Genomic DNA, 27,999 nt, shown 5'->3' with positions numbered 1-27,999 from the left:
ACCATCCTGGAGCCTCCTCAGGGGACACGCCCGCTCTGTTCCTCCTTCTGAGCAGCACCATGAGGTCCCTGTGGCTCTGCTGGGCACTCTGGGCGCTGCCCCTGACCCACCCCGGGGCGGCCATGACAGAAGAGCAGATCCTGGGCAGCCTGCTGCAGCAGCTGCATCTCAGGGAGGTGCCCGTGCTGGACAAGGGCGACGTGGAGGAGCTGGTCATCCCTGCCCCCGTGAGGGCCCAGTACGTGGCCCTGCTGAAGCGCAGCCACGGGGCCCCCTCCCGGGGGAAGAGGTTCAGCCAGAACTTCCGAGGTGAGACCCTAGCCCCTTGCTGCTCCCTGGGCCTGGGTGTGGGTGGGGGGCTAAGACTGGATGTGCCCGTCTGGGGAAGCTGTCTGGGGCCCCTGTCTGGGCCTGGGCTCATCCCCTTGGTGCCCAGAGTTAGACCCAAGTGCCCAAAGGTGAGGACTCTGATCTTTAACATCTCTGCTGACCTGTTAGCTCAGGGCCCTAGGGCTGCCCCTTCCTGCTGGTGGAGATCGTTGCAAACAAGACCACAGACCCGAGGGGGATTTGTAGGTAACCAGGCTTGGCCCAGGGAGACAGAACAGGGGCCGTTCTCTCGCCACCTGGCTGCCACCTCAGTGGCCCTGCCACCTTCAGAGCTCCCCTGCCTGGAGAGGCCCTGCTGACCCTGCACGTGTCCGCAGAGGTGGCCGGCAGGTTCCTGGTGTCCGAGGCCTCCACGCACCTGCTGGTGTTCCGCATGGAGCAGCGGCTGCCCCCCAACAGTGAGCTGGTGCAGGCCGTGCTGCGCCTCTTCCAGGAGCCTGTCCCCAAGGCTGCGCTCCGCAGGCACGAGCTGCTCTCCCCACGCAGCGACCAGGCTCGGGTCACCATCCAGTGGCTGCACGTCCGAGAGGACGGCTCCAACCGCACCTCGCTCATCGACTCCAGGTGGGGAGGACAGAGGACAAGGGGACAGGACCCAACGTCAGGGAGAGGGACTGGAGGGAGGAGATTTGGGGCGGGTCTTGTCTGGGCTACTCCAGGAGGGGGATGGGATGGGGGTGGAGAGCCTTCCCCAGTCCCCACCCCACAGCGAGGGTCTCCGTCTCCATGTGGTGTCACAGGCTGGTGTCCATCCACGAGAGCGGCTGGAAGGCCTTTGATGTGACAGAGGCCGTGAACTTCTGGCAGCAGCTGAGCCGACCTCGGCAGCCGCTGCTGCTGCAGGTGTGGGTACAGAGGGAGCACCTGGGCCCGCTGGCCTCCAGCGCCCACAAGCTGGTCCACTTCGCCGCCCAGGGGCCGTCGGGTGCCAGGCAGGGCGAGCCCCAGCTGGAGCTGCACACCCTGGACCTCAGGGACTACGGGTAGGCGCTGTGGATCAAGACAAATACGAAATTAAATTGAAATCGAAATGGGCATCTTCTCTTTTCTCAAAGTGCTTTGGGAATGAATGAATATATAAAACTCCTTAGACTCTTAGAAGTAATAGCACTTATTATTTAGGTTATCACTTATTATTATATTTTTATTATTATATTATTAATATCACGTATTATTTTAGGTTATTTCTAGGTATCCATCCTTATCACAAATAATCCAGTTTTTTTTTTACATGAGAGACAGATGCTAATCTCCTCCCCCAGGGCCCCCCCTAGGCCCCACCCTGGGTCCCCTGACCTCAGCCTTCCCAGCTGACCTCAGACTCTGCCTCTCCTTGCCCCCACAGAGCTCAGGACAATTGTGACCCTGAGGCCCCGGTGACCCAGGGCACGCGCTGCTGCCGCCAAGAGATGTACATTGACCTGCAGGGGATGAAGTGGGCTGAGAACTGGGTCCTGGAGCCCCCGGGCTTCCTGGCCTACGAGTGTGTGGGCACCTGCCAGCAGCCCCCGGAGACTCTGACCTTCAAGTGGCCGTTTCTGGGGCCGCGGCAGTGCGTCGCCTCGGAGACGACCTCACTGCCCCTGATTGTCAGCGTCAAGGAGGGAGGCAAGGCCCGGGCCCAGGTGGTCAGCCTGCCCAACATGAGGGTGCAGAAGTGCAGCTGTGCCTCGGACGGGGCGCCCGTGCCAAGGAAGCTGGAGCCGTAGGTGCTGGGAGTAGCCACTGAGGCCTCTGACTAAACACGTGCATCGAAGCAGGTCTTAATGTAGGTTTTAGTTTTCTACTTAGCAAGGTACCTCTGCCCCAATTAGCGCGCCTAGTTTACCTTTCTGAGTGTCCTTCCATTTCTTGTCCTCCTGTCCATCACCCTAAGCACTTACAAGAGTAACTACTGCCACTCGGGGTTGCTGAGTAGGAAGTGCTGGCCTATTTGTTAGCGGACATAGCTGAGCATGGACAGATTGTTGGCTGGGAGCTTCTGTTTGCTGGCAAATGCTCAACTGAGTATGGGACAACACACCCTATGAAAAGAACTGGGGAGAAAGAACGGATTTACTCTATTACATGATGAATTAAAGCAAAACCAAAAAAATCCCAGTGTTTCTCCTCGATAGAGAGGATGTCTAAAAAAGAACCTCCAGCCCCCAAAACGTTGACCCATTCTGGACTTTCATAAATATACCGGGATCCGTGTTCCCCTGAGACGGGGCTTGGAGGGAGGATGAAGAGCTTTAGGCTGGGGCAGGGGACAGGGAATCAGGATGCCTGGTTTCTGGATGCAACAGGGCCACAAGCACAAGCTGTGACCTCAAGCAAATGCAGAAGTCTTTGGGCCACCATATCCTTGTGAAAATAAGGAGGTGGGCTTCAGCTCTATGGTGGCACCGCCCTGGGGATCAGACAGCCCTAACCTCACCCTCTCCTCTGCAGGCGGAGCATTGTCTGTGCCCATTGAGTTCCTTTCCCCACTGTTTTAGAGAACTTATCACCGGTGAACACCACATGTACTTGTGACTTTTCTTTTATTATTATTATTTAGCAAAAAACAATTGAACGTAGATAATCTGCTGAAATAAAAGTGATGTTTCTGTCCTTTGTCTCTGTATTTAATTTCGAGTATTTAATAATCTCTATATTTAATTTCTCCTTTACATAGGAGAAGGGAGCAACAATGGGGATGAGAGCAACATAATGATCTGAAGAAAGGGGAACCCCCAAGGACCCCCAACTTCTGGAGGTGCTGAAGACAGCAATAACTCAATTTAGATTTCATTTTCATTTATAATATTTATATGCCTTCCCCAACTCTCATCCCCAAAATAGTATTGTAAACAATCACTCACATGTCACCTCTTTAGAGAGCACTTTAATCCTTGCAATAGTGGTTATGGGGACACAGAGGGGGGGGTGACAGTCCTGTGGTGAGCAAGCTAGCATCTACTGAACATTCACGATGAACCAGAGAGCTGTGCTAGGCAATTTCATACACATTACATCACTTAATTCTTGCAATTATCCCTTGAGGTAGCTGTTATTACTCCCATTTTTCAGATGAAAAAATCAAGACCGAGGCAACACAAATCTATTGACTCTCTACCCCATGGAATGAGTTGTAAGCTCCTTCCCACCCCACACACCAGTAAGTGTGCTCTGCTGATGACACAGGCATTAGGTTAACATGTCATTTGGAAGCTGCCACATCTGGCAATTCCCCTACGCTTACCTTTCCCAGTCAGCTGGGTTTCCCTATGCCTGACCATTGAAGTTCATGGACTCTCTTTTTACCGACAGCGCTAATTAATAGCAACTGAATCGTGGAGGAAAAACTGGTGCTAGTCTATGGACCGTCAGCATTTGAAGACACGGCAAGAATATTGTTCGTAGAGGGAGAGGATTTGGCTCTGACTTGTAAGTGGCTAGGTCGTCTCCATAAGGCATCAGAGCGAAGCCTTCCCACTTGCGCTGCGGTGAGAACTGGGCTGTACCGTTGCTTTCTCTACAAGAAGGATGGGCCAGCTCCCACCGTCCACGTGAGCTCAAACATCCAGGAGATTGGCTTCATTTCACAATGTAAGGATGTGCTCATTGGCACAGGAAGACAGTGAGGTGGGCAGAAAGTTCTCCCCAATTATGTCCACGCTCCCTTCATCCTTGGAATCTGTGGCTATGTTAGGTGACGTGGCAAAAGGGACTTGGCAGATGTCATTAAGTCTTCAGACCTTAACATAGGGAGAGTATCTTGGATTATACAGGCGCACCCCATCTAATCACGTGATCCCTTCAGAGAACTTTCTCTGGCTGGAGGCAGGAGAGGAGGCAGAAGGAAAGGGCAGAGAGGTTTGAAGTGTGAGAAGGACTCAACCTACCATTGCTCTTTTAAAGATGAAGGGGACCAGGAACCAAGAAATCTGAGTGGCCTCTAGAAGCTGAGAACAACTCCTGGCTGACAGCCAGTAAGGAAAGGAGACCTCAGTCCTACAGCCATAGGGAACTGAATTCTGCTGACAACATGGATGAGTCTGGAAGCTGAGGCTGCCCCGGAGCCTCCAGGTAAGAACTCAGATCAGCTGACACCTTGATTTGACCTATGGGACCTGGAGCAGAGAAACCAGCTGGGCCCACTCTGCTGGAAAGGGAGAGGGGGCAGGACGTGGGGGAGTGAGAGGGGAGGAGCGCAGGAACAGCTGAACCCATCTGACTGGTAGGTGAGAGGATTGGAGGAGCAGGTGAAGGTGGGCAGTCCTGGAGGCTTAGTGAACGTTCCCATCTCCTTTCTGGACTTGTCTGTCTGTTCAGATGGAGGAAGAGGATAGATACAGTGGGCCCTCAAGAAGACAGATGTTGACACAGAGAGTATCTGTCCATGGCAGGATAGCAGTACCAGGCTGGGGCTCTCCTTGAGGGTGTATCCTAAACGGCTGGGTGGGGAGAACGGGCCTTTCCTCTTCTCACTTATCTCATCCATCCAGTACTTCAGCCCAAAGGAAATTCACAGGAGTCAGATGTAATTGCCACGGCAGCCATGGCAGAGGCCATGGCGCCAATGAAATGGACTTTTAGAGTCAGCAACGTTATTATAAGAGAATAAAATGAGATTGCCTACAATTAAAATATATAACACCACTTGGTACATATAAACTTTAAACTTTGGAGAGGAAAAAATAATAGATCTCAAAATACCACAAAGAATAACCAGTTTCTGGGCAGTGGCTCACATGTCCAAGCTTAGTCAGCCTTGGCTGTGCCCTCTCCTGTGTGGCCTGCCCTGGCTGGGGATCAAGCCAGCACTGGAGTCACCAGCATGGCCTTTCCCGAGCCCTGTAGTCTTCCTTCTTTCTCACCTCTACTCCTGGAAGTGGAGACAGGAGATAACAAGGCAAGCAAGTAAGGGATGGATGTGTGTAAGGAGTCTGATAGGAGACACCATTGTCTCAAACACTCCACTCCACTTCACCCCAACACACACACACACCTGGACTTCCGTATGTTTTGTTCACAGCTGTGCTCCAGAACCTGGCTCAATAAATATCTATTGAATGAATAAATGAATCTAATGTTGGTCTCTGGGAAAATGGTTAAATTAGTGCGGTGCCTGTGGCACACCAATGGAATGCTGAGTAGTCACTAAAATCTTGTTTTAAGTAACTCTGCAGTGACATTGGAAAATGCTTATTATATATCTAGTATAGAAATTTGAAAACTATATGTGTATCATTTATTTCCAATGATGGAAAAAGTATATATGCATGGGAAATAATGCATGGAAATAAACCAAAAATATTTTATAAGAAACTGTCCTTAGGAAGTATGATTATAGGTGATTTTGACTTTTTTTTTGTATTTTCCAAATTATCCTCAACATGCATGTATTACTTTTCTAATCTGAAAAAGCCATACAAATATTATTTTGCTTAATAATAAACATTTGGTCCTCACTTTTAGGGGTGCAGAAACTGAGGACCTGGGTACCGTACTTCCTCAGGAATGTAATCAATTAGAAGAAAATCGCAGAAAGCGGCCCTCTGCTGGGGGTGGGGGTGTGAATACGGAAAGGACTAGAAACACCGATGGAGAGACGGTGGAGGAAGTAATACTTTAGCTAGACCCTAGGGAGCCGATCATTTCCTAAACGGAGGAACTGACCCTATTTGCAATCCGTTAATAGTTAAGACCAATTCGCGTGAACGATGCAATTTCAAGTGAATAACCGAGGCTGCCCCTGCCGCCTACCGGCTTGGGCCTGGAGGAAGCGGACGGAACCCCGGGGCATACCGAGGCCCCTGGCTCGGAGCCCACAGGTCTCCACGATTTTGTTTGAACCGCTGGCGGGTGGGGGTGGGGGGGAGGACACACTCATCCCCTCAAGTCGGCAACCTGCAGAAGTCCTCTGGCTCACAACGGGCAGCTGATGGCCCGCGCCAGAAATAATGTTAGCTAGACCTCTGCTCGGCCTCAGGCCTCAGCCCCCAGACCCCAACCCCCCAGCCCCGGAGGTGTGAGAACCGGGATCCCGGGCCCGCGGCGCAGGGTCGCAAGCGAGGCGGGGATCCCGGCTTCCGGGCGTCGAGTCTGAGGTTCCGCGCGCCAATCCCGTGCACAGGAGGCGGGTGCACAGCCCCGTCTTGGCCTCGGATTGGCCGCCTGGGCGGGGCGGGGCCGTGTGTGGGCCAGCGGCGTGGTCTGAGTGCCGAGGGGTAGCGCGATCCGGCCGGAAGCTGCTGGAAGTTCCCTGATCTGGCTGCACAGGCGCGCGTGGCGCTGGACTCTCGCACCCTCCACTTTTCCCTTGCGGTATCTCGCGGTCCGCGTTGAGTGGATTTCTGCGGCTGCCGGGTAGACGCCGAGCCCGGGACCATGAGCGTGGGCTTCATCGGCGCGGGCCAGCTGGCCTGTGCCCTGGTGCGGGGCTTCACGGCCGCAGGTGAGCGAGTGGAGGCGGGAGGCGGGTGCGCGTGCGGCCCCGAGCCTAGTCTGCGCACCGCCCTCCACGCCACGAGTGAATGAATGAATGAAGAAAGGGCTTATCTGCGTCTGGTGGGGGAGGTCTGTTAAGGAGCAAGAGAGTCTTCTGTCGGTGGAAGGGATTGAGGGAGAAGAGGGAGACCGGCGCCGTGAGCGGTGGCGGGTTTTGATCCGCTTTCCAAGGGAAAGCACGGGAACGGGGTGGGCCATCATCCCCGGTTGAAAAGCCCCTGTCTGCGGCAGGCATCTTGTCGGCTCACAAGATAATAGCCAGCTCCCCGGAAATGGACCTGCCCACGGTGTCTGCACTTAGGGTAAGTGGGTCATAGGGGTGTCGGGAAAAGGGTGGAGACCCAGGAGAAGGAGGGCCGATGCACTGCGCTCCTGAGGTGTACGCTGCCGTGCTGACCGCCCCACCAGGACCATCGCCGTCCTCCTGCACGATCCCAGGCGCAGCTCTATGGTGGGAGCTTCCAGACAAAGACTGGCGGTCAGATCCAGGCGCTAGGGTGATTAGAAGTTTAATTGAGGTATTTATGTATGGAAAGCACCTGGCACATAGTAGGTACCCGGTACATGTGTTTGGTTTCGTGGACTAGCTGTGTGACCTTTAGGTACTCTGAGCCTCCGTTTCCTCATTGATAAAATGGGAGACCACAGTAGCCACTTTGCTATTGAGTTATTCTGAGGCATGAGTGAACGTGTTGGGAAAGAATCTGGCAAGTTAGTTGTTCCCCTCTCAAGAAAGAATATCCCAAGTCTTTACCTAAAACCTGGGCGGTGTCACCTGTCTGATGAGGCAGGTGACAGGCAGTGTCTGTGTCTAGGATGGCTGGTGTTCCTAGCACTGGAGGGCCCTGCTTCACTGTTTGGAGTCCTAGAGGGATGGGTGTCCTCCAGCCCACCCTAGACCATACGGAGACCATGCAGTCTGATGAGCAAGTTTCCGGGGTTGGGATAGGGCCTGACCCAGCTCTGCTTCTGACCATTGGGCGCTAGCATTTCCCCTTTCCCTCTGCCACTTTCCAGCCATGGAGCCTCCATGGAGCCTACCTGGGTTCCAGGTTGGTGGGAATGTGGGACCGCCCTTTCCTGGTTGCCATGGAGAAGCTTGTCCATGCCCAGCGCCTGTGCTCACTTGCCCAGTAGCAACGTTGGAAAACTTGGTGCCCATGGGGGTAGGGACAGACGCTGAGAGGACAGGGCAGGGAATTCCAGGCTGAAGCAGGGAGAGGGCTTGGCAGGGGTTCCGCTGCTCCTTGGGCGGGTCTGGGCCTGGTGAAGCTGCCCTGCACCCTGAGCTAGGCAGTCTCCTCCTGCAGAAGTTGGGGGTGAACCTGACCCGGAACAACAAGGAGACAGTGAAACACAGTGACGTCCTATTCCTGGCCGTGAAGCCACACATCATCCCCTTCATCCTGGACGAGATCGGGGCCGACGTCCAGGCCAGGCACATCGTCGTCTCCTGTGCAGCCGGTGTCACCATCAGCTCGGTGGAGAAGGTGCCCATCTCAGCCCTGGTGCTCCTGTGTGAGGGGAGGGGTGGGTGCTAGTGGGTGCGTTGCCCTGGCAACTCACTTGGCCCTCTTCCTTGCTCCAGAAGCTGATGGCGTTCCAGCCAGCCCCCAAAGTGATTCGCTGCATGACCAACACACCTGTGGTGGTGCGGGAGGGTGCCACAGTATACGCCATGGGCACCCACGCCTTGGTGGAAGACGGGCAACTCCTGGAGCAGCTCATGAGCAGTGTGGGCTTCTGCACGGAGGTGGAGGAGGACCTGATAGACGCCGTCACAGGGCTCAGCGGCAGCGGGCCTGCCTACGTGAGGCCCCCATACTTATGCAGCCTTTTGGGGACGCAGGGGAGCAAGATGGGATGGCAGGCAGGCTTGGGGCTGTTGTCCACCCCTTGAGCACAGTTGCCTGGTAGACAAGGCTGATCCTTGGCACTAGCTCCAGGCATCAGGAAAAGCAGACCCTAAGGGATGCCCTTGGTGCCTGCTGCCCCAGGACCAATGAGTGTCTCCACAGGCGTTCATGGCCCTGGACGCGTTGGCTGATGGTGGGGTGAAGATGGGCCTGCCGCGGCGCCTAGCAGTCCGACTGGGGGCTCAGGCCTTGCTGGTCAGTATCTTCCCCCTGCATGTTCTGGACCAGGGTATGCACTGGGGGTTCTTGTGTGTCCGTGAGCTGGGGGCAGGGGTTGGGGGTTGGTTGCGAGGCGTAGATAGGCATTGGGGAAGGGCAGTGGTTGTGGAGAAAGCTGTCCCAAGGTGCACTGGCATTTTGCTCCTCTCATACCCCCTTCCTACCTTAGGGGGCTGCTAAGATGCTGCTGGACTCAGAGCAGCATCCAGGCCAGCTCAAGGACAATGTCTGCTCCCCCGGAGGGGCCACCATCCACGCCCTGCACTTCCTAGAGAGTGGGGGCTTCCGCTCTCTGCTCATCAATGCAGTTGAGGCCTCCTGCATCCGAACACGGTGGGTTGCTCTCCTCTGCCCCAGGCCCCCCAGTCCCCAGCCGGTCCCTGGGCTGGGTTGGATCTTGCAGAACCTGTCGTCTTTGGTCCCATTAGGAGGGTTAGAGTCTGTGCTCTGTTAATAACCATGACTTACTAGACTCTGTTTAGCTAAGAGTTTGCAGGTCTTCATTGAATTCTCATCACAGTTCTGATAGTTGGGATTAGCTTTGGTTTATAGATGAGGAAGTTGAGACTCAGACGCTTTTTCCCAGGGTCAAACAGCTAATAAGCAATTGAGACAGGATTTAGCTTCAAGTTCATGAACTCCAATCCCTGTCACTTTCCACTGTCTCTCCCATATGATCACAGCTACCTCCTGGTGCTCTACATCTGTGTAGGAAGCCACAGGTAGTTAAAGAGCACTCTGCAAAGCTTGGGGGAGTTTTTGGTGCAGGGTTCTCATCTTGGATGGTATCATGTGAGCAAGGATTGGGGGTTATGTGGATGGGGAAGCCTCGTGAAACTTTGCTCCAAGCTTATTGCCTTCTGCCTTCAACCCCTCTCCGGCTTTGTCTGCAGAGAGCTGCAGTCCATGGCTGACCAAGAAAAGATCTCCTCAGCAGCCCTCAAGAAGACCCTCCTGGACAGAGTGAAACTGGAATCCCCCACAGTGTCCACGCTGACCCCCGGCAGCTCAGGGAAGCTTCTCACGAGAAGCCTGGCCCTGGGAGGCAAGAAGGACTGAGGTAGCCTCGTCCCACTCTGTGTCCAGAGCCCTCGCCTGAGGGGGCCGTGCAGGGTGAGGCCAGATCCTTGTTACTAAACCTTGAATCTGTTCAGACCAAGAAGCCCTAGTTTCCCCTGCTGTCCCCTGCTGGAAGATACTCCGAAGGGGTGGTTGACACTGGAAGCCACATGTCCTGCACACCTCCCACTGTCAGAGCCCCATTCTGGGGAACCCCTCAATTGGGGTTCTCCAGCTGGAGCCCAAAGCAGCATCAGTGTGATGCCACGTCAAGGAGGTGAGAGGTGCAAAACGTGACGAGGGCATTTCTCTGTGAATGGAAGACGAGCAACGTTAGAATTGTCACGATGAAGCAGAAATGCACGAAATGAGACAGCTCGTGTTTAACTGTCGCTTCATAGGTGCACCATTGAGGGAGTGCTAAGTTTAGCTGCTTTAATAAAGTTTTATGTTTTCTTACCCTGCTTTTCTTGTGCTTCATCCTGAGTCGTCATTCTAGAGAACTCAAGGCCCTGGCCAGGTGCTCCCTGCTTCTGTGGGGAGCACTAAGGACACAAAGGAAGAGAAGAAATCCTCCCTGAGGGCGTCTTTATAGAAGATGCTGAAGCCTGGAGAGGGTACGCACCCCAGCTGAGCTGCTGGTCGGTGGTGGGGGCTGTCTGTGTTCTTAGCCGCCCGCTGTCCTGCCTCCCAGAAGCCCAGGCAGGGCCTGCGATTGCCCCGCACAGGCCAGTGTGCCTGGCACTCATCCACAGGAGCTCGCTGCCTGTGCCACTGGCATCAGCATCCGGCAACCGGGGAGATCCTACCACTTTCAACTAGGCGACCTGGGAGAGGTTACTGAGTATCTCTGACCTCAAGATTTCATCCTCCATAAATATGGTCGTGCTCCATGGAAAGGTTCCGGTGGGTGTGAAGTGAGGCCATGTGGGATTGCTCAACAGAACATCTAGAACACTGTGGACCCCTTGTCCTTCACCTCCTGCTGAGGAGGGAGGAGAGCCTTCTGTTCCTGAGTCCAGGCAGCCCTGGCTCCAACTCTAAACCTGTGAGCCCACGAGGAAGGCTCAGTCCTATGGGGCCAAAGTGACCACAATAGTAAAAGCTATCATGTTACGCCCCATTACACGGCAGGCCCTTTTGCAAATCCCTTACATTAAAACCTCATGGTCTTAGGAACCGGGTATAATTTAAAAGGAAGGTGATGCTCAAAGAGGTTAAGTTGCCCAAAAAGATTCGAGTAGACCTTTCACCAAAGAGGATATACAAATGGCACGTGAGCACATGTAAAGATGCTCCACATCATTAGTTATTAGGGAAATGCAACTCGACACCCAATGAGATGCCATTTCCTGCTCACTCTTAAAAAAAGAAAAAGGAAGGATAAATGTTGGCAAAAATGTGAAAAATTAGAACCTTCATGTATTGCTGGTGGGAATAGAAAATGGTGCAGCTACTTTGGAAAACAGTGGCATTTCCTCAGAAGGTTGAATCGAGCACCATATGAGCCAGAAACCACTCCTAGGTATGGACTCAGGAGAATTGAAAACACATCCACACAAGTCTTGTACACGAATGTTCAGGGAAGCATTATTCATAATAGTCAAGAAGTAGAAACAGCCCAAGTGTCTATCAACTGGTGAATGGATAAACAAAATGTGTTATATCCACACGATGGAATATTATTCAGCAGTAAAAAGGAAGTACTGACATGCGACAGCGGATGAACCTCAAAAACAGGATGCTAACTGATAGCAGACAGTCACAAAAGGCCACAAATTACATGATTCCATTTATATGAAATGTCCAGAAAATGCAAATCTACGGAGACAGAGTGGTTGTCTCGGGCTGCGGTGGGACTGGGAAGAGTATGAGATTCCTGTTTGGAGTAACAGAAATGATTTAAGAAGATGGTGGTGATGGTTGCTCAACTGTACACAGATAGTCTTTGAAGAGTACACTTAAAGTGGGTGAATTTTATGGCATGTAAATTACACTTCGTAAAGTTCCAAAACAACAAAATATGTTGCCCAAGTTTTCATTAGCTAGGAAGTGGTGCCAGGATTCTAATCCACATCTGATACCACATCCTGTCCTCTGTACTAGGCCTGCTGGTGAGCTGTCCAAGGTGACATAGTTAAAAGATTAAAAAATGTTTCCACTGCTCCCCACTGGCCTTGCGAGGGAGCTTTATCTGTGTCCCTAGGTGACTGTTACTAAGCAAAGCTTGAACGGTCACGGGAGAGCCTGACTGCTCGCTCCTCTCCATTCTACGCTTGAGTCACAGCACAGCCTGGTGGGACCTCAGCAGGTGACAGTGTTGCCCTGACAGCCCCTCCCCTCCCCTTTCTGTAACATCACACACTGCAGGGTTTCCTCTTTTCTGAGATGGAAGGCCTGGCCCATGTTCCTTGTCAAGCAGCTTCTCATGTATAACTTAAAACATAGAAACATCCACGATAAACGAGAATGTGTTTTCCCCAGTGCCAGACAATTATTTTGTGTACAAGATACATAATTTCATTTAATCTTTACTGGAGGAATGATGATGATGTTATTGTTTCTGTATTTTACTGACGGTTGGGCAAATTAGGAGCACGGCCAGTGACAGGAAAACCCTGGGTGACTAAAACCAAGACCCGTTTTCTGAAGCACTGAACTGACCTGCCTCTGGCGGGTATTGCCACCCTCACTGCCCTGAGGGAGGGGCCCTCCTGCTGGAACACAGGAATGACCTGAAAACCAGGCTGGATGAGCAGTGGGGGATGTAGGCAGGGGATGCTGCTGCAGGGGTCCCTGGCAGGGCCCTGGGAAGGAACAGAGTGGGACTGGCCTCCTTACCACCTTCAGTGGGGGCAGGGACCTTCTTTTGAGAGTTACCAAGTCCCTGGGAAACCCACTCAGAGACGTAGACAGTTTAATTTTTTCTGTTTTATAGAAGCAAATAAAACTATCATTCCTCTCTGCCTTTTGAATTAAGAGAAAGGAAAAAGAAACGAGCATCTATGGACTTCTTTTTCCAATACCATTGCACACATCTCCCCATCAGGCTCCCTTTGCCCCAAACAGATAGGTCTGTGTCTGCTGAAGCCCCTGCCCTCCAGGGTCTTGCTTACCCCACCCCTCTCCTGGGAATACCTTCCCCTTCTCTTCAGCTCCTCTGCCCCTGCTGCTGCCCTCAGACCTTCATTGGCCCTTAGCGTCCTGGAACTTGCTCTGTTGGTTACTTTCTGATGAACACAATACTTTGCTCTTTAGTAGTGCTTTTGAGCCGACAAGAAGCTGCTGTCACTCATCACATCCAATGGGATTCTCACAGCATCCTGGGAGGCAGGTGGGGAGCCTATAAGCCGCCCCACCTGGCACATGAAGAACCTAAGGAAACGAGGGGAGCTGGGGACAGGATTCCAGCCTTCGGAGTCCAGTCCAATTTTCCTCCCACTCTCACAGATGAGCTCTCAAGGACAGCAGGTGGTTCCTAACGATGCTCCTACACGCCTGCCCACTAGGAAAGCTAGTCCTGGAAGCCCGGCTCTGTTCAGGTCCCTGGAAAAGGGCCCTGGCAAAGGAAAGGCTCACCTGTGCCACTAGAGGGCGCCAGGCGCTAACTAGTGAACGCCCCGGGTCACCTGCGCTGACGACAAAATCCAGGGTGCTGCGTCCTGGGGAGAAACCGGATCAGAGACACCCGATCCAGCTCCGCGCCCCGCGTGCCAGCTGTGGCACGTGACGTCGTGTAGTCACAAAACAAAGCAGCTTAGTGTTGCTTAGAGAGGGGAGATCTTGAATCTTCTTCCTTGGAACAGCCCTTGCCGTCTGTCCCTCAGCTTCATCGTCATCCCGGTGGGATAGCAGCCCTCCCGGCTGCCCACACACCTGGGCCCCTCCCCTGGGCGTCCAGAGCCGAGGAAGACAAGTCTTATCGACTGCCCAACAGTGTCCAGGTTTCTTGTAGGTCGTCTGAATCAATACACAGCAGTGTTGTTCAAGAGGCCTTGCGAGTCAGATCACTTACTACGAAGCCTTTTGACCTTGGGCTAGCTACTCACCCTCCAGGAACTTCTCCGCAGTGTGAGGACGCTAGCCGACTCACCTGGAAGGGTGGAGGCCAGGGTTAAACGAGATTCCAGACTGGGCTGGTGTCGACAGGAACCCCAAAAACCAGGCTGCTGTTGATTCGATGGTAATCATTAAGGAATCTAAGGCTCAGAGAAGTTAACTGGGAGCACAGGCCCCAAAGCCAGGGCCTGGTGGAGCCAGAGTCAGCCCTGGTCTGGGTGGGCCCATGGCCTGTTCCCTGGGCACCACCGACCTGGTTCTTAAACCAATTGTATTGCCTGCCTTTTTTTTTTTTTTTTTTTTTAAGATTTTATTGGGGAAGGGGAACAGGACTTTATTGGGGAACAGTGTGTACTTCCAAGGCCTTTTTTCCAAGTCAAGTTGTTGTCCTTTCAGTCTTAGTTGTGGAGGGCGCAGCTCAGCTCCAGGTCCAGTTGCCATTTATAGTTGCAGGGGGTGCAGCCCACCATCCCTTGTGGGACTAGAACTGGCAACCTTGTGGTTGAGAGCCCGTGCTCCAACCTACTGAGCCATCCAGGAGCTCAGCAGCAGCGCAGCTCAAGGTGTCGTGTTCAATCTTAGTTGCAGGGGGCGGAGCCCACCATCCCTTGTGGGACTCGAGGAATTGAACTGGCAACCTTGTGGTTGAGAGCCCACTGGCCCATGTGGGAATGGAACCGGCAGCCTTCGGAGTTAGGAGCACGGAGCTCCAACCGCCTGAGCCACCGGGCCAGCCCTCATCTGCCTTTTTTAATGAAGGAAAATGGAGAGGAATCTAGCATTTATTGAACCCCGTTTCTAATCTTATTACCCTTGACTCTCCAAAATGCCCCCTCTGTCTGGCCCGCAGACCCACCTTTACCCATATGCCCCGACCTACCCACCCACTGTTATTGCTCAGCCCATTGCCTCCACTGGAAATGCCTTCTCCTTGCCTTTTCTGCTCTCTAAATGTGGCGCACCCTCATCTCTCACCCAAACCTCAGAATCAGAGCTTCCGACCCTCAGCCGGCAGGGGAAACACTGCCTGCCACTGATCTGGGAGCTGGACAAATGCTTGTTAAATTGAATTGCGCTGATCATGGCCTGCAGCCAACATTCCTGGGTTTCCAGGGAGATAGACCAGAAAGGTGAAGCGCCGAGAAGAATACCTACCTGCATGATTGCCAAATAAATAAATATGGATTTATTTAGATCTCCTTATGGGCACATGAAATGCACATTATTCATGTATCAGGACCCTCCATGGTGTGGTGTCCATGTCCTGAGACATTCAGGGCCAACCCTGGGAAATGGGGGTCCAGGTAAAAAAGAGCCCCAGGGGACTGTGGGGGTCAGGGGGGTGGGGAGGGCAGAGGGTGAAGCTGACCTTCCTATAATCTTGCATTTGCTCAGTCACATGAGGATTAAATGGGATGAGGTGTGAGAAGCACCTGGCTCAATCTGACTCACATGCATTTATTTATTCAGTCATTTATTCGGTCTGCACACATGAAGACTATGTGCCAGACTGTGGAGCCACAGATAAAACCAGACCTGATCTCTTCCTCCCCAGTGGGGTTTCTGATCTGGTGGGGAGAGTAGATATGAAAGAGATCGCTGCAAGCTCCATACTACAAGGAGATAAGAGCTCTGATAGAGGCAGTCACCGAGTTCAGGAAGACTCGGTGAAGGAGGTGATGCTGAAGATAGCTGAAGATAGGTCTTGAAGGATAAGGCGAGTTTTCCACATAGAGAGAGGTGGTAAAGGGCCAGGGTGGGCCTAGGAGTGACACCCGGGCGATGGTGGTGGGGACTGATGCCCAATGATTGTCTTTCACATGGCAAGAATGAAGAGGGAATGTGGGGGGAAACAGGGGGAGGAGGCTGGGTGATAGACAGGAAGGCCCAGGTGACACCGGACTGGGCCCATTGGAAGGCAGGTGCAGCCACGGGAGGGTTTAAAGCAGGGAGGGATCAGGCCTATTTTTGCTTAAGAAAGAAAACTCTGGAAGCCTCGAAGAACAGTAATGTGAGTCTTGCCGCCATCTGGGTAAAAGATGAGAGCGGCCAGTTGAGGGTAATCCACAAGGCGTAAGGACCCCCCCTGCCCCCAACACATCCCCGTATAGTGTAATAGATTGTTTACAAATCAGTGTGTGTAAATTGATCGGCTGAAGCAGATAAGCTGAAGCCCCTCTGGCCCACAGCCTTCCCGCTTGTGTGCTCAGCCCAGCACAGTGGCCGTGGGTTAGCAGATAGGTGACTAAGTAGGTGCTTGTGGGGATTGTTGAGCTAATGAAGCAAACAAACCCATGAGATGGGGACAGGTGAAGAGGAGCAGGTGTGGCGGCCAGGCCACGGTCTCAGCTTGATGACTCCATTAACTGACCAGAGAAATACTAGAAGGAGATCAGGTTTGTGACAAATAATAAAAATAACAGCTGCCATTTATTGAGTGTCAAATACAGGTCAAACCCAGAGCGAGGCCCTTTATACACCTTCCCAGATCCTCACAAACAACCCTGTTGAGTGGGTGTTTGACAAATGAGAAAACTGAGGCTCTCCGTTTTGCGCAGGGCCGTGGTGAGCAACAGTAGTGGCCAGCGCCTATGCTCACCCCATTCTGCCCCCCCTTCCAATGGGGTGTGACCGCTGAGGAGCAGGTGAGGACAGAGGCTGGGCCTCCCAAGAGGCTGGAGGCCCAGGTGTGGATTTGTAACCTGGCACCATGAGTTAGAGCTGAGTAGAATGAGAGCTTTGGGGACACCTGTGTGAGAAGAGCATCTAGGGCTGCTGTCACACAGTACCACACAGACTGGGGACTTGTAGGGCAAATAGACTTAGTCAGGCTCCCTCCCCAACCAGCTGCTGGCTCTGACCCGGCCACCTGCTGGTGGAGATGATGGAACGCAGTGCAGGCGCCGTCCATCTGAAAGATGTTCTCTTACGTAAGCACCTTGGCTGTACGCCACCTTTGTCCCCGCATGGTTTAAAGGTGTCTGGCGGTTTCACGAGGTGGCCAGCTGAGACATGATGGGGGCTGCTGGCTGTATCCAACGACGGGGCTGATTGAGCCCCATAAGCCTGAATAAAGTATGTCTACTTTGCCTTCAGCTCCACGCATCTTCTTCCAGCTCCCTGAGGCGCTCACACCTTACCCCCGAGACTCAACCCACCCGGACCGGGCCTTAAGCAATAGACATTTAGACATTTATTGTCTCACAATTCTGGAAGCTGGAAACCTAAGACCCAGGAATCAGCAGGGTGGGTTTCTTCCTGAGCTTCTCTCCTTGGCATGTAGCGGGGCACCTTTTCCTGTGTCCTCCCGCGGTGTTCCCTGTGTCTGTGTCCTAATCTGCTCTTCTCACAAGGACACCAGTCATACTGGATTATGGCCCGTCCATGAAGACCTCATTGTAACTGAATTACCTCTTTAAAGTCCCTACCTCCAAATACAGACGCGTTCTGAGGTACTGGGGGTGAGGGCTTCACTATATGAATTTGGGGGAACACAGTTCAGCGCAGAAGAGGCAGAGTCTGGGGATTATGAAGGTTAAGAGTGGAGGGGAAGAACCAGAGAGAGCCTGTGAGAACAGGAGAGGTGGTCTGGTGAGTAAATCCAGGAGCTCATGGGACAAGGGTGAAATAGACCCGAGGCTGGCAATGATGGAGGCTCCAGGTGACCCGAGTGAGAAGGGCTGGGGGTGAACAGGGCTGGGTTCCTGAAGCCAGAACTTTGAGAAATGGAAGGATGCTCAGAAAAAGAGGATGTGGCTGCAGTGGCCACCTCCCCCTGTAAAAGCATCAGTCAGACGTGCCTTAGAGGAAGGCCAATGTGGCCGTGGAGGGCACCGCTGGTCATTGCCAGCCAGGGCTGTGGTGTCTTCATCAGAGATAGTGAGGCCACTCCCCAGAGCTGTAGGGTGGGGGTTCCTGCTGCACTGAGCACTTCCCTGCAGGGGTGACCAGCTGGAAGTCCAGGCCCCAGGGAAGCAGAGTGTCCAGGTGTGTCCTCCCCCATCAGTGCATAGGGTCTGCTTCAGGCCTGTCCATATCCTGCATGCAGGTTGTCCTGGGCACCCCGAGCTGCTGAGCGCAGGACCCAGAACCCCAGTCCAATACACACTTGTGACCCCTCTGTGAACTCTCCTCATCCTGCCCATCTCTGAAGGGGCCAGTTTTATTTCTTTTCTTCCCCTATGCTATTCATGTCTGGAATCTACTACAGCTGCTCCCTGCACAGACCATGGGACCCTGGCCTGTAAGATGGGAAAAAGCCGGGCCCTGTTCTCGGATACATGCTTGGGGGCTTCCAAGGGACCTGGCGGGAAGACCCTGCCTTTCCATTAAAACCCAAACAAAACCATTTCCTGGGACCACCGTGACCCTGCTCTGTGGTCCTGGTGCAGTTAAAGAGCCCCAAGTCCTAAGTGCTGCCCTTGGCCAGCTTGTAGTCAGGGAAGGGATCGCACACATACACACGCGTGCACACACACTCACACACGTGTGTGCACACACACGTGAACACACCCCAGAGGATGCTTCTGTTTTACTCAATTGCTGCTGACACTGAACTAACACATCTTAGACTCTTCTTATGGAAAACAGTAAAAATGGTCGCGTAGGTTAAATCTCTCATTGTTTAGAGAGGTCCTGGCTGCCTAAGATCACACAGCTGGCGGGCCTGAGTCACGCAGCTTCCCTTAGCTCCTGCTGGAGCTGTGAAGGCCAGCCCCGGCCCACCTTTGTCAACACTGACCCACAAACAAGCACTGGATACGCGCCCTCCTCTGGGCCCCGCAGCCTGGTGCTTTGATCCCAGGTGGGGTCTCTGACCTGCTCCACACTCTCCATCCTTTTTCAGGGGCTCCTGAGCAGGGAGGTGAGAGGCTGGTCTCAGGGAGGGAGGGGACCAGCTCCCTCCCTCACTTGACAGGTTATTCCATTTTTAATTACACAGCCAAAGTGGCACAGCCTCCCAGGCTGAGTCAGAAATAGTTACCTTTTTAATTTGATTTTTATTCTCCCGAAGGAAAGACTTGGGGGCCCACTGCACGAAACATGCAGGGGTGAGGGGCTCAGTAGCTTGGAGCTGGAGATGTAGGGGTCCTGTGACCCAGACATTTGACTCCAGCCTGGCCAGAATTTGGTGGTGTCAGTGTTTGAGATGTTGGTCTTTCTAATAGGTGGGTAGTGGTATCTCATTGCTGTTTTAATTTGCATTTCCCTGATATCATACGATGTTGAGTATTTTTTCATATACTTATTTTCCATCTGTGTATCTTTTGTGGTGAGGTATCTGGATATTTTGCCTATGTTTTAATTGGGTTGTTCATTTTCTTATTGCTGAGTGTTAAGAGTTCTTGGTATATTTTGGATAAGAGTCCTTTATCACATTTGTCTTTTACAAATGTTTTCTCCCAGTCTGTGGCTTGTCTTCTCATTTTCTCGACAGTGTTTTCTGCAGTTTTTAAATTTAATGAAGTTCAGCTTATCCATTATTTCTTTTATGGATCGTGCCTGTGGTGTTGTATCTAAAAAGTCATCACCAAACCCACGTTCATCTAAATTTTCTCCTTCTAAGAGTTACCTTCTAGATGTTACCTTCTAAGAGTTTTATAGCTTTGCATTTTATATTTAGGTCTATGATCCATTCTGAGTTAATTTTTGGAGGGTTTGAATGAATAGAGTGCATCTGATTAAAGTTTGTCAACGATTACTATTGGCTCTGGGGGTGGGGAATGGAGCAGAAAGATGGCAGTCGCAGTTGCCCAGACAAGTGATGGAGGGTCACAGATGGATACGACTTATTTTGCAGTGAGACCCACAGGATTTGCCAGGAATTGACTCTGAAGGATGTGGGATAAGAATCAAGAGTGACCCCTAGGCCTGGAGGCCTAGGTGGGTATAGGGTGGAGCCACGTACTGAGATGGGAACAGGTAGGGGTGTAAGGGCAGTTGGATGTATGGTTCTGGTGCCCAGTGGAAGGGTCAGGCTGGAGGTGTGAGCCTGGAGCCATCAGTGAACGGGTGAGACAGGATGGCATGAGCCTGGAGGCCACGTGATCTCTTAGGAGAGAAGAGAAGCAGGTTCTTCCCATGACCTGAGGCTGTTTGCAGCCGGCTGTTGGCCTGGGGTCGGAGAGTTGGTGAGACATCATTAATACAGGAGGTTGATGGAGTGTGGACAGGGGAAGGGGATCAGCAGAAGCAGACTCAGGGCAAATCCCCCAGACCTATTATCCCTCTGCAAACAGACCCCTTTCCTGAATGTGGATTCCTCAGGGGTACAAGAGTTTTGCTGGGGAAATAAAATAAGTGGGCAATCAGCCAGAAAAAAGCGAATGTGGATTGGGAGACTTTTTACAATGGACTGATTAGCTGTCAGGAGGGAGGAGCCCCCACCCTTTGTCATGCAGAGGAAGGAGCTGGCTTGCGCTGTGGATTGGGGGAGAGTCTGGTCTTCTGTGAGGTTGGATTGGGCCTGAAGGTCAGAGGTGGGAAAGTCATCCCCAAGCTGTCCTGGAGGGGGGCAGTGGACTGGGGAGGATGAGGGGAAGGCCAACACCCCTGATGGAGGGACTAAGCATGGGGCCTGGAGTTGAGGACATTGTGGGGAGATGGGTGACAGGGGCTGTGACAGGCGGGTGGTGGAAGCCACAACCACTCTCCTGCCCCTATAGACATGGATTTGACCCCAGTGAGCGGCCAGGCTGCCAGGTGAGGGCCAGGGGGAAATGTGGGGGTCAGAGGTCATCGGGCAGCCTCCATGAGTGGGGGACAAATAGTACCAGAGGCTGGCTCAGAACCAAGGGAGCTGTGAGGTTGGTGAAGGCTGAGCCCAGATTGGGTTCACGTCTGGGTTAGAGCCAAGCGTCTGGGGGTCTCCAGGGTGTCCCCTTCCCAGCCAGGGGCAGACACTGCTGTGCATGTTCCAGAGATGCCCTGAGGCCCAGCCCCAGCTGCCCAGGGCTGCCCCAACCCTGCCCCTTCAGCCTCCCTGACCTCAGGCCTGGGGGCCCATGTGGCTCCTTGGGGTCTCCAGACATGCCCTTCCTGTTCTCCTAGAGCAGCTTGGCCTCTGGCAGCAGCAGGCCTGGCCCTTCCCTGGGGATCCCTGGGCTAATGAGCGGGGGGGGGGGGGGGGGGGGGATAGGGGCGGAATAAGGACCCGTGTTTCAGCTCAGCCAGCCCCTTCCTGGTAAGACCGAGGTCTGCGCTTGGTCCTTGCTGTCCCACTCACTAGCTGTGTGGCCTCAGGTGAGTCACTGAACCTCCCTCTCACAGCTGTCTGCTTGTCAGTTGGGCGAGACAAGGAGAGGCCCGGATTCTGAAAAGACCAGGAAGGTCTTTGCGTGCAGATAACAAGAGCTGATGTTGATTGAGTGTTTATTCTGTGCCTGTACCTGCACTCTTTTCACCCTCACACTGAGCTCATGGGATGCAGATTACTAACACCTCATCTTAAAGATAAGGACACTCAGGCGCAGGCAGGTGATGAACTTGTCCAAGGTCACTGGGCGCGGATGGGCCCCCCTCAGTGTTCTCATTATCAAACTATGACCTTGGGCAAGGGTCTGATCTGCTCTGAGCCTCCTTTGTGAAATGTCAACAATGTCTTTCTCCAAGGGTGGCGGTGAAACGTGAGTAAGGAAGGCAGCGGGAGAGGCCCGGCTGCCCCCAGAGGAGGGGAGGATGGGACACTGTGGGACCACCTAAAGCAGGGGCGCTTAGGGTACCCTTGGGCTCCGAGCACAGCTTCGCAGAGTGTACCCCCTTTCCCTGGAGTCACCACACTGCTCTTGAGTTTCCTTTCATATCAGCTGCCTCTTTGTCTCCTCAGGTGAGTCCCAGGACGCAGCAGAGGCACGTCGTCAGTAAATATTGGCTTAATTCATTGAAGAGAAAGGAAAGCAGGAAAAGGAGCTTATAGAGATGAATGGCTTCTAGAAGTTCCTTTTTCCAGGATAGATTTGGGTAGAGAGACTGGTTTATGTGTGTTTTTTTTTTATTAAAAATAATTAAAAAAAATTTTCAATTACAGTTGACATAGACTATTATATTAGTTACAGGTGTATAACATAGTGATTAGACATTTGTATAACTTACAAAGTGATCCCCCCATAAGTCTAAGGGTGTTTTTTCTTTTTGAACATTTATTTTATTTGGGGGGCAAATAAGAGATGAATACTGCTAACTACTCCCCTCTTTAAAAAGAAAAGAAGGAAGGAAGGAAGGAAGGAAGGAAGGAAGGAAGGAAGGAAGGAAGGAAGGAAGGAAGGAAGGAAGGAAAGGAAAGCAAGCAAGCAAGCAAGCAAGAAAGAAAGAAAGAAAGAAAAGAAAAAAAGAAAGAAAAGAAAAAAAGAAAGAAAAGAAAGAAAGAAAATTGTGGGCAATCCTACCACCTAACAGTGGTTTTTTGTTTGTGATTTGTTGTCCTGGCTAGTCTTGTCTTTTAAAGGGGAAGTGGTGCTTGGACTGAGCTGCTGGGAGGTGGCAGCTCTCAGGAGGTGTGGAATGAGAAGTTGGAAGCATGAGATGCTGCAGACAGAGATTAGCAGGTGACAGTGGAATCACTTTTACTCTGGGAGCCAAGCATGTGTGCACGGCTGTGGCAGAGCACAGACCCGAGCTGGGGTGGAATCCAATGCTCACCCTCAATATACACCTTTGAGGTGTTTCCTCCAACAAGATGGAGTTTGTTCACTGACAGATGGTGCCGAGGCACGACAGGTCATAAAGAGAGAACACACAGTCAAGATAGTGTGGTTCTAGCACGTTACACTCTCACCAGCAACACATGAGAACCAAGCCTGTTGGGAGCTCTGCTGTGTGCGGGCCTCTTTCATGTTGGTGAACGTCACTGTTCTCCATCATAAACCATCCCACTTCCTACCAGGCCGTCTGTGCTTTGTGCTGGCCAGAGTCAGAGCTCCCCAGTGAGGCCCACTCCTCACTGGCCCTCTTGCCTCAGCCCCCGTCATCCACCTCTCTAGGACCATCTGGGTGCCAGGTTTGCCACCCGCACCCTGGGCTGGCCGATCCACTGTCCTGCACAATACCCTCAGCTCTAGGCCCAGGGCCAGATCCAAATTGGCCCTTGGCCCCCCTCTCCTTCCTCAGGATAGAAGAGCTGGTTGGGGGCCAATTTGCTGTCTCCAGCCGACCTGACCCCACAGAGAGTTGGGCCAGACACAGGTGCCTGTGTGTGGGGGAGGGAGTGGGGGAAGCGGGCTCCTTCCTCTGCATGACAAAGCATGGGGTCTGCCCTCCCGCCTGATTACTAATCAGCCCGTTGTAAAAGGTCTCCCAATCCACATTCGCTTTCTCCTTATGGCCTCTGGCTAGGGTTGCCAGATTCAGCAAATAAAAATATAGGACTCCCAGTGAAATTTGAATTTCAGATAAACAACGAATAATTTGTTCTTATAAGGATGTCCTAAATGTTGTCCTGTATTTTATCTGGCAGCCCTCCCCCTGGCTGCCTGCCCAATTGTTTTATTTCCCCAGGGAAACTCCTCTATCAGCAAATCCACATGCATGCTGGGGAAGCCTTGGAACCTGGGTGCCCCCTGCCCCCACCAGACGCCATCACCTGGACTGAGAGCACCTCAGTGCTTCCGGGGCTGGGACAGGATGCTGACTGGATATAGCTTGAGGGTATGGAGAGAACCCGGGGCTGGGAATCTGAAGACTTTATGTAGGCACCTGTCACCTGTGTGAGCTTCGGGACATTGTCACCTCTCGAGCCTCAGTTTTTTGGCTCAAAAATTGAAGGAGGGGTTCGACTGGAGGGTCCTTACAACTCCAATCTCTAAATCCATGAACAGCCTGGAAAAGGGAGAGAGGGTGGGGTTCCTTACTGGACAAATCCCCATTGGGGTTAAGTGTTCCCAGGCTCCCTTGCCTACGAGTGCCCCCCAATGGGGGGCACTGGGTTCCCTGTGGACAGTCCAAGGTCTCAGCAGCGCTAGGTCCAGACGCTCATCCCTATAGGCAGGTTGGGCCTTAGAGAGCCCTGGTGTCAACTGGGCAGTGTCACTGCAGCAAGGCCCACACACCAGGGACTCGAGTCCACTCTGTCCCTGGGGGGACATGGAATCTGGCAGACAATGAGACCCCTACCTCTCCTCCAGGAAAGAAGATTTTCAATGTAACGGATCAGGCACCCCAAGCCAAGGTAGAGGCTCATGACCACTGTATACACAGCCTTTGTGCCCTTTCTAGACGCCCCCCCTCCTGGGGGCGCAGGGACCTGTCTGGCCACTGAGCTCCCAGGAGGGCGAGGGGTGTGACCTCCCTCCCTCCCTCCCACCACCCAGGTCCAGCCCAGGGCTGGCTATAAAGCTGGCCCAGCCTGGCTCTCAGCACGCCCAGCTGGGACCATCCTGGAGCCTCCTCAGGGGACACGCCCGCTCTGTTCCTCCTTCTGAGCAGCACCATGAGGTCCCTGTGGCTCTGCTGGGCACTCTGGGCGCTGCCCCTGACCCACCCCGGGGCGGCCATGACAGAAGAGCAGATCCTGGGCAGCCTGCTGCAGCAGCTGCATCTCAGGGAGGTGCCCGTGCTGGACAAGGGCGACGTGGAGGAGCTGGTCATCCCTGCCCCCGTGAGGGCCCAGTACGTGGCCCTGCTGAAGCGCAGCCACGGGGCCCCCTCCCGGGGGAAGAGGTTCAGCCAGAACTTCCGAGGTGAGACCCTAGCTCCTTGCTGCTCCCTGGGCCTGGGCGTGGGTGGGGGGCTAAGACTGGATGTGCCCATCTGGGGCCCAGAGTCCACAGGGCAGTGAGGAGAGACCATGAACTGTGAGGATGGCTGGGTCTGGAGCCTTGGTGTCTGTCTACACTGAGGGCTCCACCCCTCAGGCCAGGAAGAGCCATGCTAAGCTGGACCCACTGCCAAAGCCAAGGGCAGAATAGATATCCCTGGGGTAGGGGAGCAAAGCGGAAGGAGGGAAGAATGGTGAGGAGAAAATAGACTGGCAAAGAACTTCATGCTGGGGAACAAAGAGGCCGGTCTCAGCAGAGAGAGTTGCCTTAGAGAGAAAGGACCCCTGGGTTCAGTTCTCAGCTTTGACTTTTGCTGTCTTACCTCAGACAAGTCTCCAAACATCTCTGAGCCTGTTTGCGTCTCTGTAAATGAGGTTAAATGAGTTCTGACTAGTTCTCAGAGTTGTGGGCATTACATGAGATGTAATGGGTGGTTTCACAATTTTAAAGTTCACTGTTTGAAAAACAGCGCGTCAGAAATGTTCAGGGTCTGAAAGCTACTGCAGCCCCTCACCTCCGTGGGGCTGGGGCTCACCTCCTCAGTGCCCAGAGCCAGACCCACCAACATCTGCTCCCTGGCCAGCGGGGTGCCTGGGGAGAGGGAGGTCTGCAATGAACACGCTAGCTCGTGCCACCAACCTGGAGCCTCAGGTGTTAGCGACAGGTTGCCTGGTGCCTCGGACCAAGGTGTACTTGTCTCTGTCATTTACCTCAGGGCTCAGGAGCCCCGCAAAGGTTGTTTATAGGCCCCTGGCTCCTCTTCCTTCTTTTGAGGATGTTTTGTTGGGCACGAGCCCTCTCGCCAGAGAAGAAATTGAGAGTATTCAGCTGGTGACCATCGATTTCCCTTGGCTGGGTTCTCTGCCTCCCAATCTCCATTCCCCCTCCCATTTTAGTTCTGCCCGCTTTGCCTAAAAAAGGCTGCATGTCTGTACACTCCATTCAGGGGACAAAAGCTGCCCCCACCCATGAAGGTGGGGGTTGCTAGTAAACAGGCCCCAATCCCAAATGATTGTTTTTAGGAAACGGCCTGGCCAGAAAATTTTTTCAAGGTAGGGGGTGTTCTCTTTCTGTCCTGGCCTACCAGTTTCCCAGCCCCCAAATTCTCTCTGTGGATTCCCGAGGAAATCCTGTTCTCTAGCTCTGGGGGAGCTCTGCTGCCCTCAGACCTGACCCTGCACGTGTCCCCAGAGGTGGCCGGCAGGTTCCTGGTGTCCGAGGCCTCCACGCACCTGCTGGTGTTCCGCATGGAGCAGCGGCTGCCCCCCAACAGCGAACTGGTGCAGGCCGTGCTGCGCCTCTTCCAGGAGCCTGTCCCCAAGGCTGCGCTCCGTAGGCACGAGCTGCTCTCCCCACGCAGCGACCGGGCGCGGGTCACCATCCAGTGGCTGCACGTCCGAGAGGACGGCTCCAACCGCACCTCGCTCATCGACTCCAGGTGGGGAGGACAGAGGACAGGGGGACAGGACCCAATGTCCGGGAGAGGGACGGGAGGGAGGAGATACGGAGCGGGTCTTGTCTGGGCTACTCCGGGAGGGGGATGGGATGGGGGTGGAGAGCCTTCCCCAGTCCCCACCCCACAGCGAGGGTCTCCATCTCCATGTGGTGTCACAGGCTGGTGTCCATCCACGAGAGCGGCTGGAAGGCCTTTGACGTGACAGAGGCCGTGAACTTCTGGCAGCAGCTGAGCAGACCTCGGCAGCCGCTGCTGCTGCAGGTGTGGGTACAGAGGGAGCACCTGGGCCCACTGGCCTCCAGCGCCCACAAGCTGGTCCACTTCACCACCCAGGGGCCGTCGGGGGCCAGGCAGGGCGAGCCCCAGCTGGAGCTGCACACCCTGGACCTCAGGGACTACGGGTAGGCGCTGTGGATCAAGACAAATACGAAATTAAATTGAAATCGAAATGGGCATCTTTTTTCTCAAAGTGCTTTGGGAGTGAATGAATATATAAAACTCCTTAGACTCTTAGAAGTAATAGCACTTATTATTTAGGTTATCACTTATATCATTATTATATTATTATTATTATATTATTATTAATAATATCACGTATTATTTTAGGTTATTTCTAGGTATCCATCCTTATCACAAATAATCCAGTTTTTTTTACATGAGAGACAGATCCTAATCTCTTCCCCCAGAGGCCCCCCTAGGCCCCACCCTGGGTCCCCTGACCTCAGCCTTCCCAGCTGACCTCAGACTCTGCCTCTCCTTGCCCCCACAGAGCTCAGGACAATTGTGACCCTGAGGCCCCGGTGACCCAGGGCACGCGCTGCTGCCGCCAAGAGATGTACATTGACCTGCAGGGGATGAAGTGGGCTGAGAACTGGGTCCTGGAGCCCCCGGGCTTCCTGGCCTACGAGTGTGTGGGCACCTGCCAGCAGCCCCCGGAGACTCTGACCTTCAAGTGGCCGTTTCTGGGGCCGCGGCAGTGCGTCGCCTCGGAGACGACCTCGCTGCCCCTGATTGTCAGCGTCAAGGAGGGAGGCAAGGCCCGGGCCCAGGTGGTCAGCCTGCCCAACATGAGGGTGCAGAAGTGCAGCTGTGCCTCGGACGGGGCGCCCGTGCCAAGGAAGCTGGAGCCGTAGGTGCTGGGAGTAACCAACGAGGGATCTAGCTTCTGTCAGAAGTGTCCTAGGCACCAGGAGAGATGGGGATTGCTGAGGGGCAAATGCTCTGTGCTCTCTGCTGAGCTCCGGATTTGCTTCCTCTGACCAGTCTGGCTTCCCAGGAGCAAGACTCCCTGGCCACTGGGCAGCCCCTGCCCAGTCTCCTCTGTCCTTCATATTGTTCACTGCACTATATGTTAAGCACTTAACTGTGTAGATTCTGGAATCTAGGAGCAGAACCCCAAAGTTGTCATTGTTTTCTTGTCTTATCACAGGATCTGGGCTGAGTTCTGTGATATAGGTGGGCGATCCAGCTGCCGCTCTGGGTTTAAAACCTAGGGTCAAGTATGGATTGTGCAACCCCATCTCAGATACTAAGGGCCTTTTGAATGAAACAAATAAAACACATTTTATTCTGTATTTCTAATTTTTTTTTTAACCCAAACGTCTGACAATTGTGAGGGAACAGAGAGTTCTGTGGGGATTAGATCAACCTGATTAGAAAACTAAGGAAAGAG

At 53.3% G+C, this 27,999-nt stretch overlaps 3 protein-coding genes across 3 annotated transcripts; all 3 read left to right on the top strand.

The window, feature by feature from the left end:
• Positions 1-9: 9 nt before the first annotated feature.
• Positions 10-27,980, top strand: LOC117018682 (left-right determination factor 2-like). The gene is made up of 5 exons (XM_033099837.1): positions 10-309; positions 708-954; positions 1,131-1,373; positions 1,736-2,099; positions 27,461-27,980. Exons 1-4 carry the CDS (start codon positions 60-62, stop codon positions 2,097-2,099), a joined length of 1,104 nt encoding a protein of 367 aa, XP_032955728.1. The 5' UTR covers positions 10-59; the 3' UTR covers positions 27,461-27,980.
• On the top strand, positions 6,555-10,527 carry PYCR2 (pyrroline-5-carboxylate reductase 2). Its single transcript, XM_033099838.1, has 7 exons — positions 6,555-6,814; positions 7,099-7,169; positions 8,178-8,357; positions 8,456-8,677; positions 8,886-8,978; positions 9,172-9,335; positions 9,896-10,527. The coding sequence occupies exons 1-7, from the start codon at positions 6,748-6,750 to the stop codon at positions 10,059-10,061; spliced, it is 963 nt and encodes a 320-aa protein (XP_032955729.1). The 5' UTR covers positions 6,555-6,747; the 3' UTR covers positions 10,062-10,527.
• LOC117018681 (left-right determination factor 2-like) lies at positions 24,486-27,486 on the top strand. The gene is made up of 4 exons (XM_033099836.1): positions 24,486-24,793; positions 26,063-26,309; positions 26,486-26,728; positions 27,097-27,486. The coding sequence occupies exons 1-4, from the start codon at positions 24,544-24,546 to the stop codon at positions 27,458-27,460; spliced, it is 1,104 nt and encodes a 367-aa protein (XP_032955727.1). The 5' UTR covers positions 24,486-24,543; the 3' UTR covers positions 27,461-27,486.
• Positions 27,981-27,999: the final 19 nt, after the last annotated feature.

The sequence above is a fragment of the Rhinolophus ferrumequinum genome, chromosome 27, assembly GCF_004115265.2.
Source record: "Rhinolophus ferrumequinum isolate MPI-CBG mRhiFer1 chromosome 27, mRhiFer1_v1.p, whole genome shotgun sequence".
Taxonomy (NCBI): domain Eukaryota; kingdom Metazoa; phylum Chordata; class Mammalia; order Chiroptera; family Rhinolophidae; genus Rhinolophus; species Rhinolophus ferrumequinum.
Note: the sequence above shows the minus strand (reverse complement) of the source record. Positions and strands in the feature narration are given on the sequence as shown.

What these genes read in the sequence shown, in the direction of transcription:
- PYCR2 (XM_033099838.1), top strand. Translation starts at nt 6,748, where the DNA reads ATGAGCGTGGGCTTCATCGGCGCGGGCCAGCTGGCCTGTGCCCTGGTG. An exon ending in GCGGGGCTTCACGGCCGCAG is followed by an intron (nt 6,815 to 7,098) that starts GTGAGCGAGTGG and finishes TGTCTGCGGCAG; the next exon opens with GCATCTTGTCGGCTCACAAG. An exon ending in TGGGGGCTCAGGCCTTGCTG is followed by an intron (nt 8,979 to 9,171) that starts GTCAGTATCTTC and finishes TTCCTACCTTAG; the next exon opens with GGGGCTGCTAAGATGCTGCT.
- LOC117018681 (XM_033099836.1), top strand. Translation starts at nt 24,544, where the DNA reads ATGAGGTCCCTGTGGCTCTGCTGGGCACTCTGGGCGCTGCCCCTGACC. An exon ending in GTTCAGCCAGAACTTCCGAG is followed by an intron (nt 24,794 to 26,062) that starts GTGAGACCCTAG and finishes ACGTGTCCCCAG; the next exon opens with AGGTGGCCGGCAGGTTCCTG. An exon ending in CTGGACCTCAGGGACTACGG is followed by an intron (nt 26,729 to 27,096) that starts GTAGGCGCTGTG and finishes TTGCCCCCACAG; the next exon opens with AGCTCAGGACAATTGTGACC.
- LOC117018682 (XM_033099837.1), top strand. Translation starts at nt 60, where the DNA reads ATGAGGTCCCTGTGGCTCTGCTGGGCACTCTGGGCGCTGCCCCTGACC. An exon ending in GTTCAGCCAGAACTTCCGAG is followed by an intron (nt 310 to 707) that starts GTGAGACCCTAG and finishes ACGTGTCCGCAG; the next exon opens with AGGTGGCCGGCAGGTTCCTG. An exon ending in ACCTCGCTCATCGACTCCAG is followed by an intron (nt 955 to 1,130) that starts GTGGGGAGGACA and finishes GTGGTGTCACAG; the next exon opens with GCTGGTGTCCATCCACGAGA.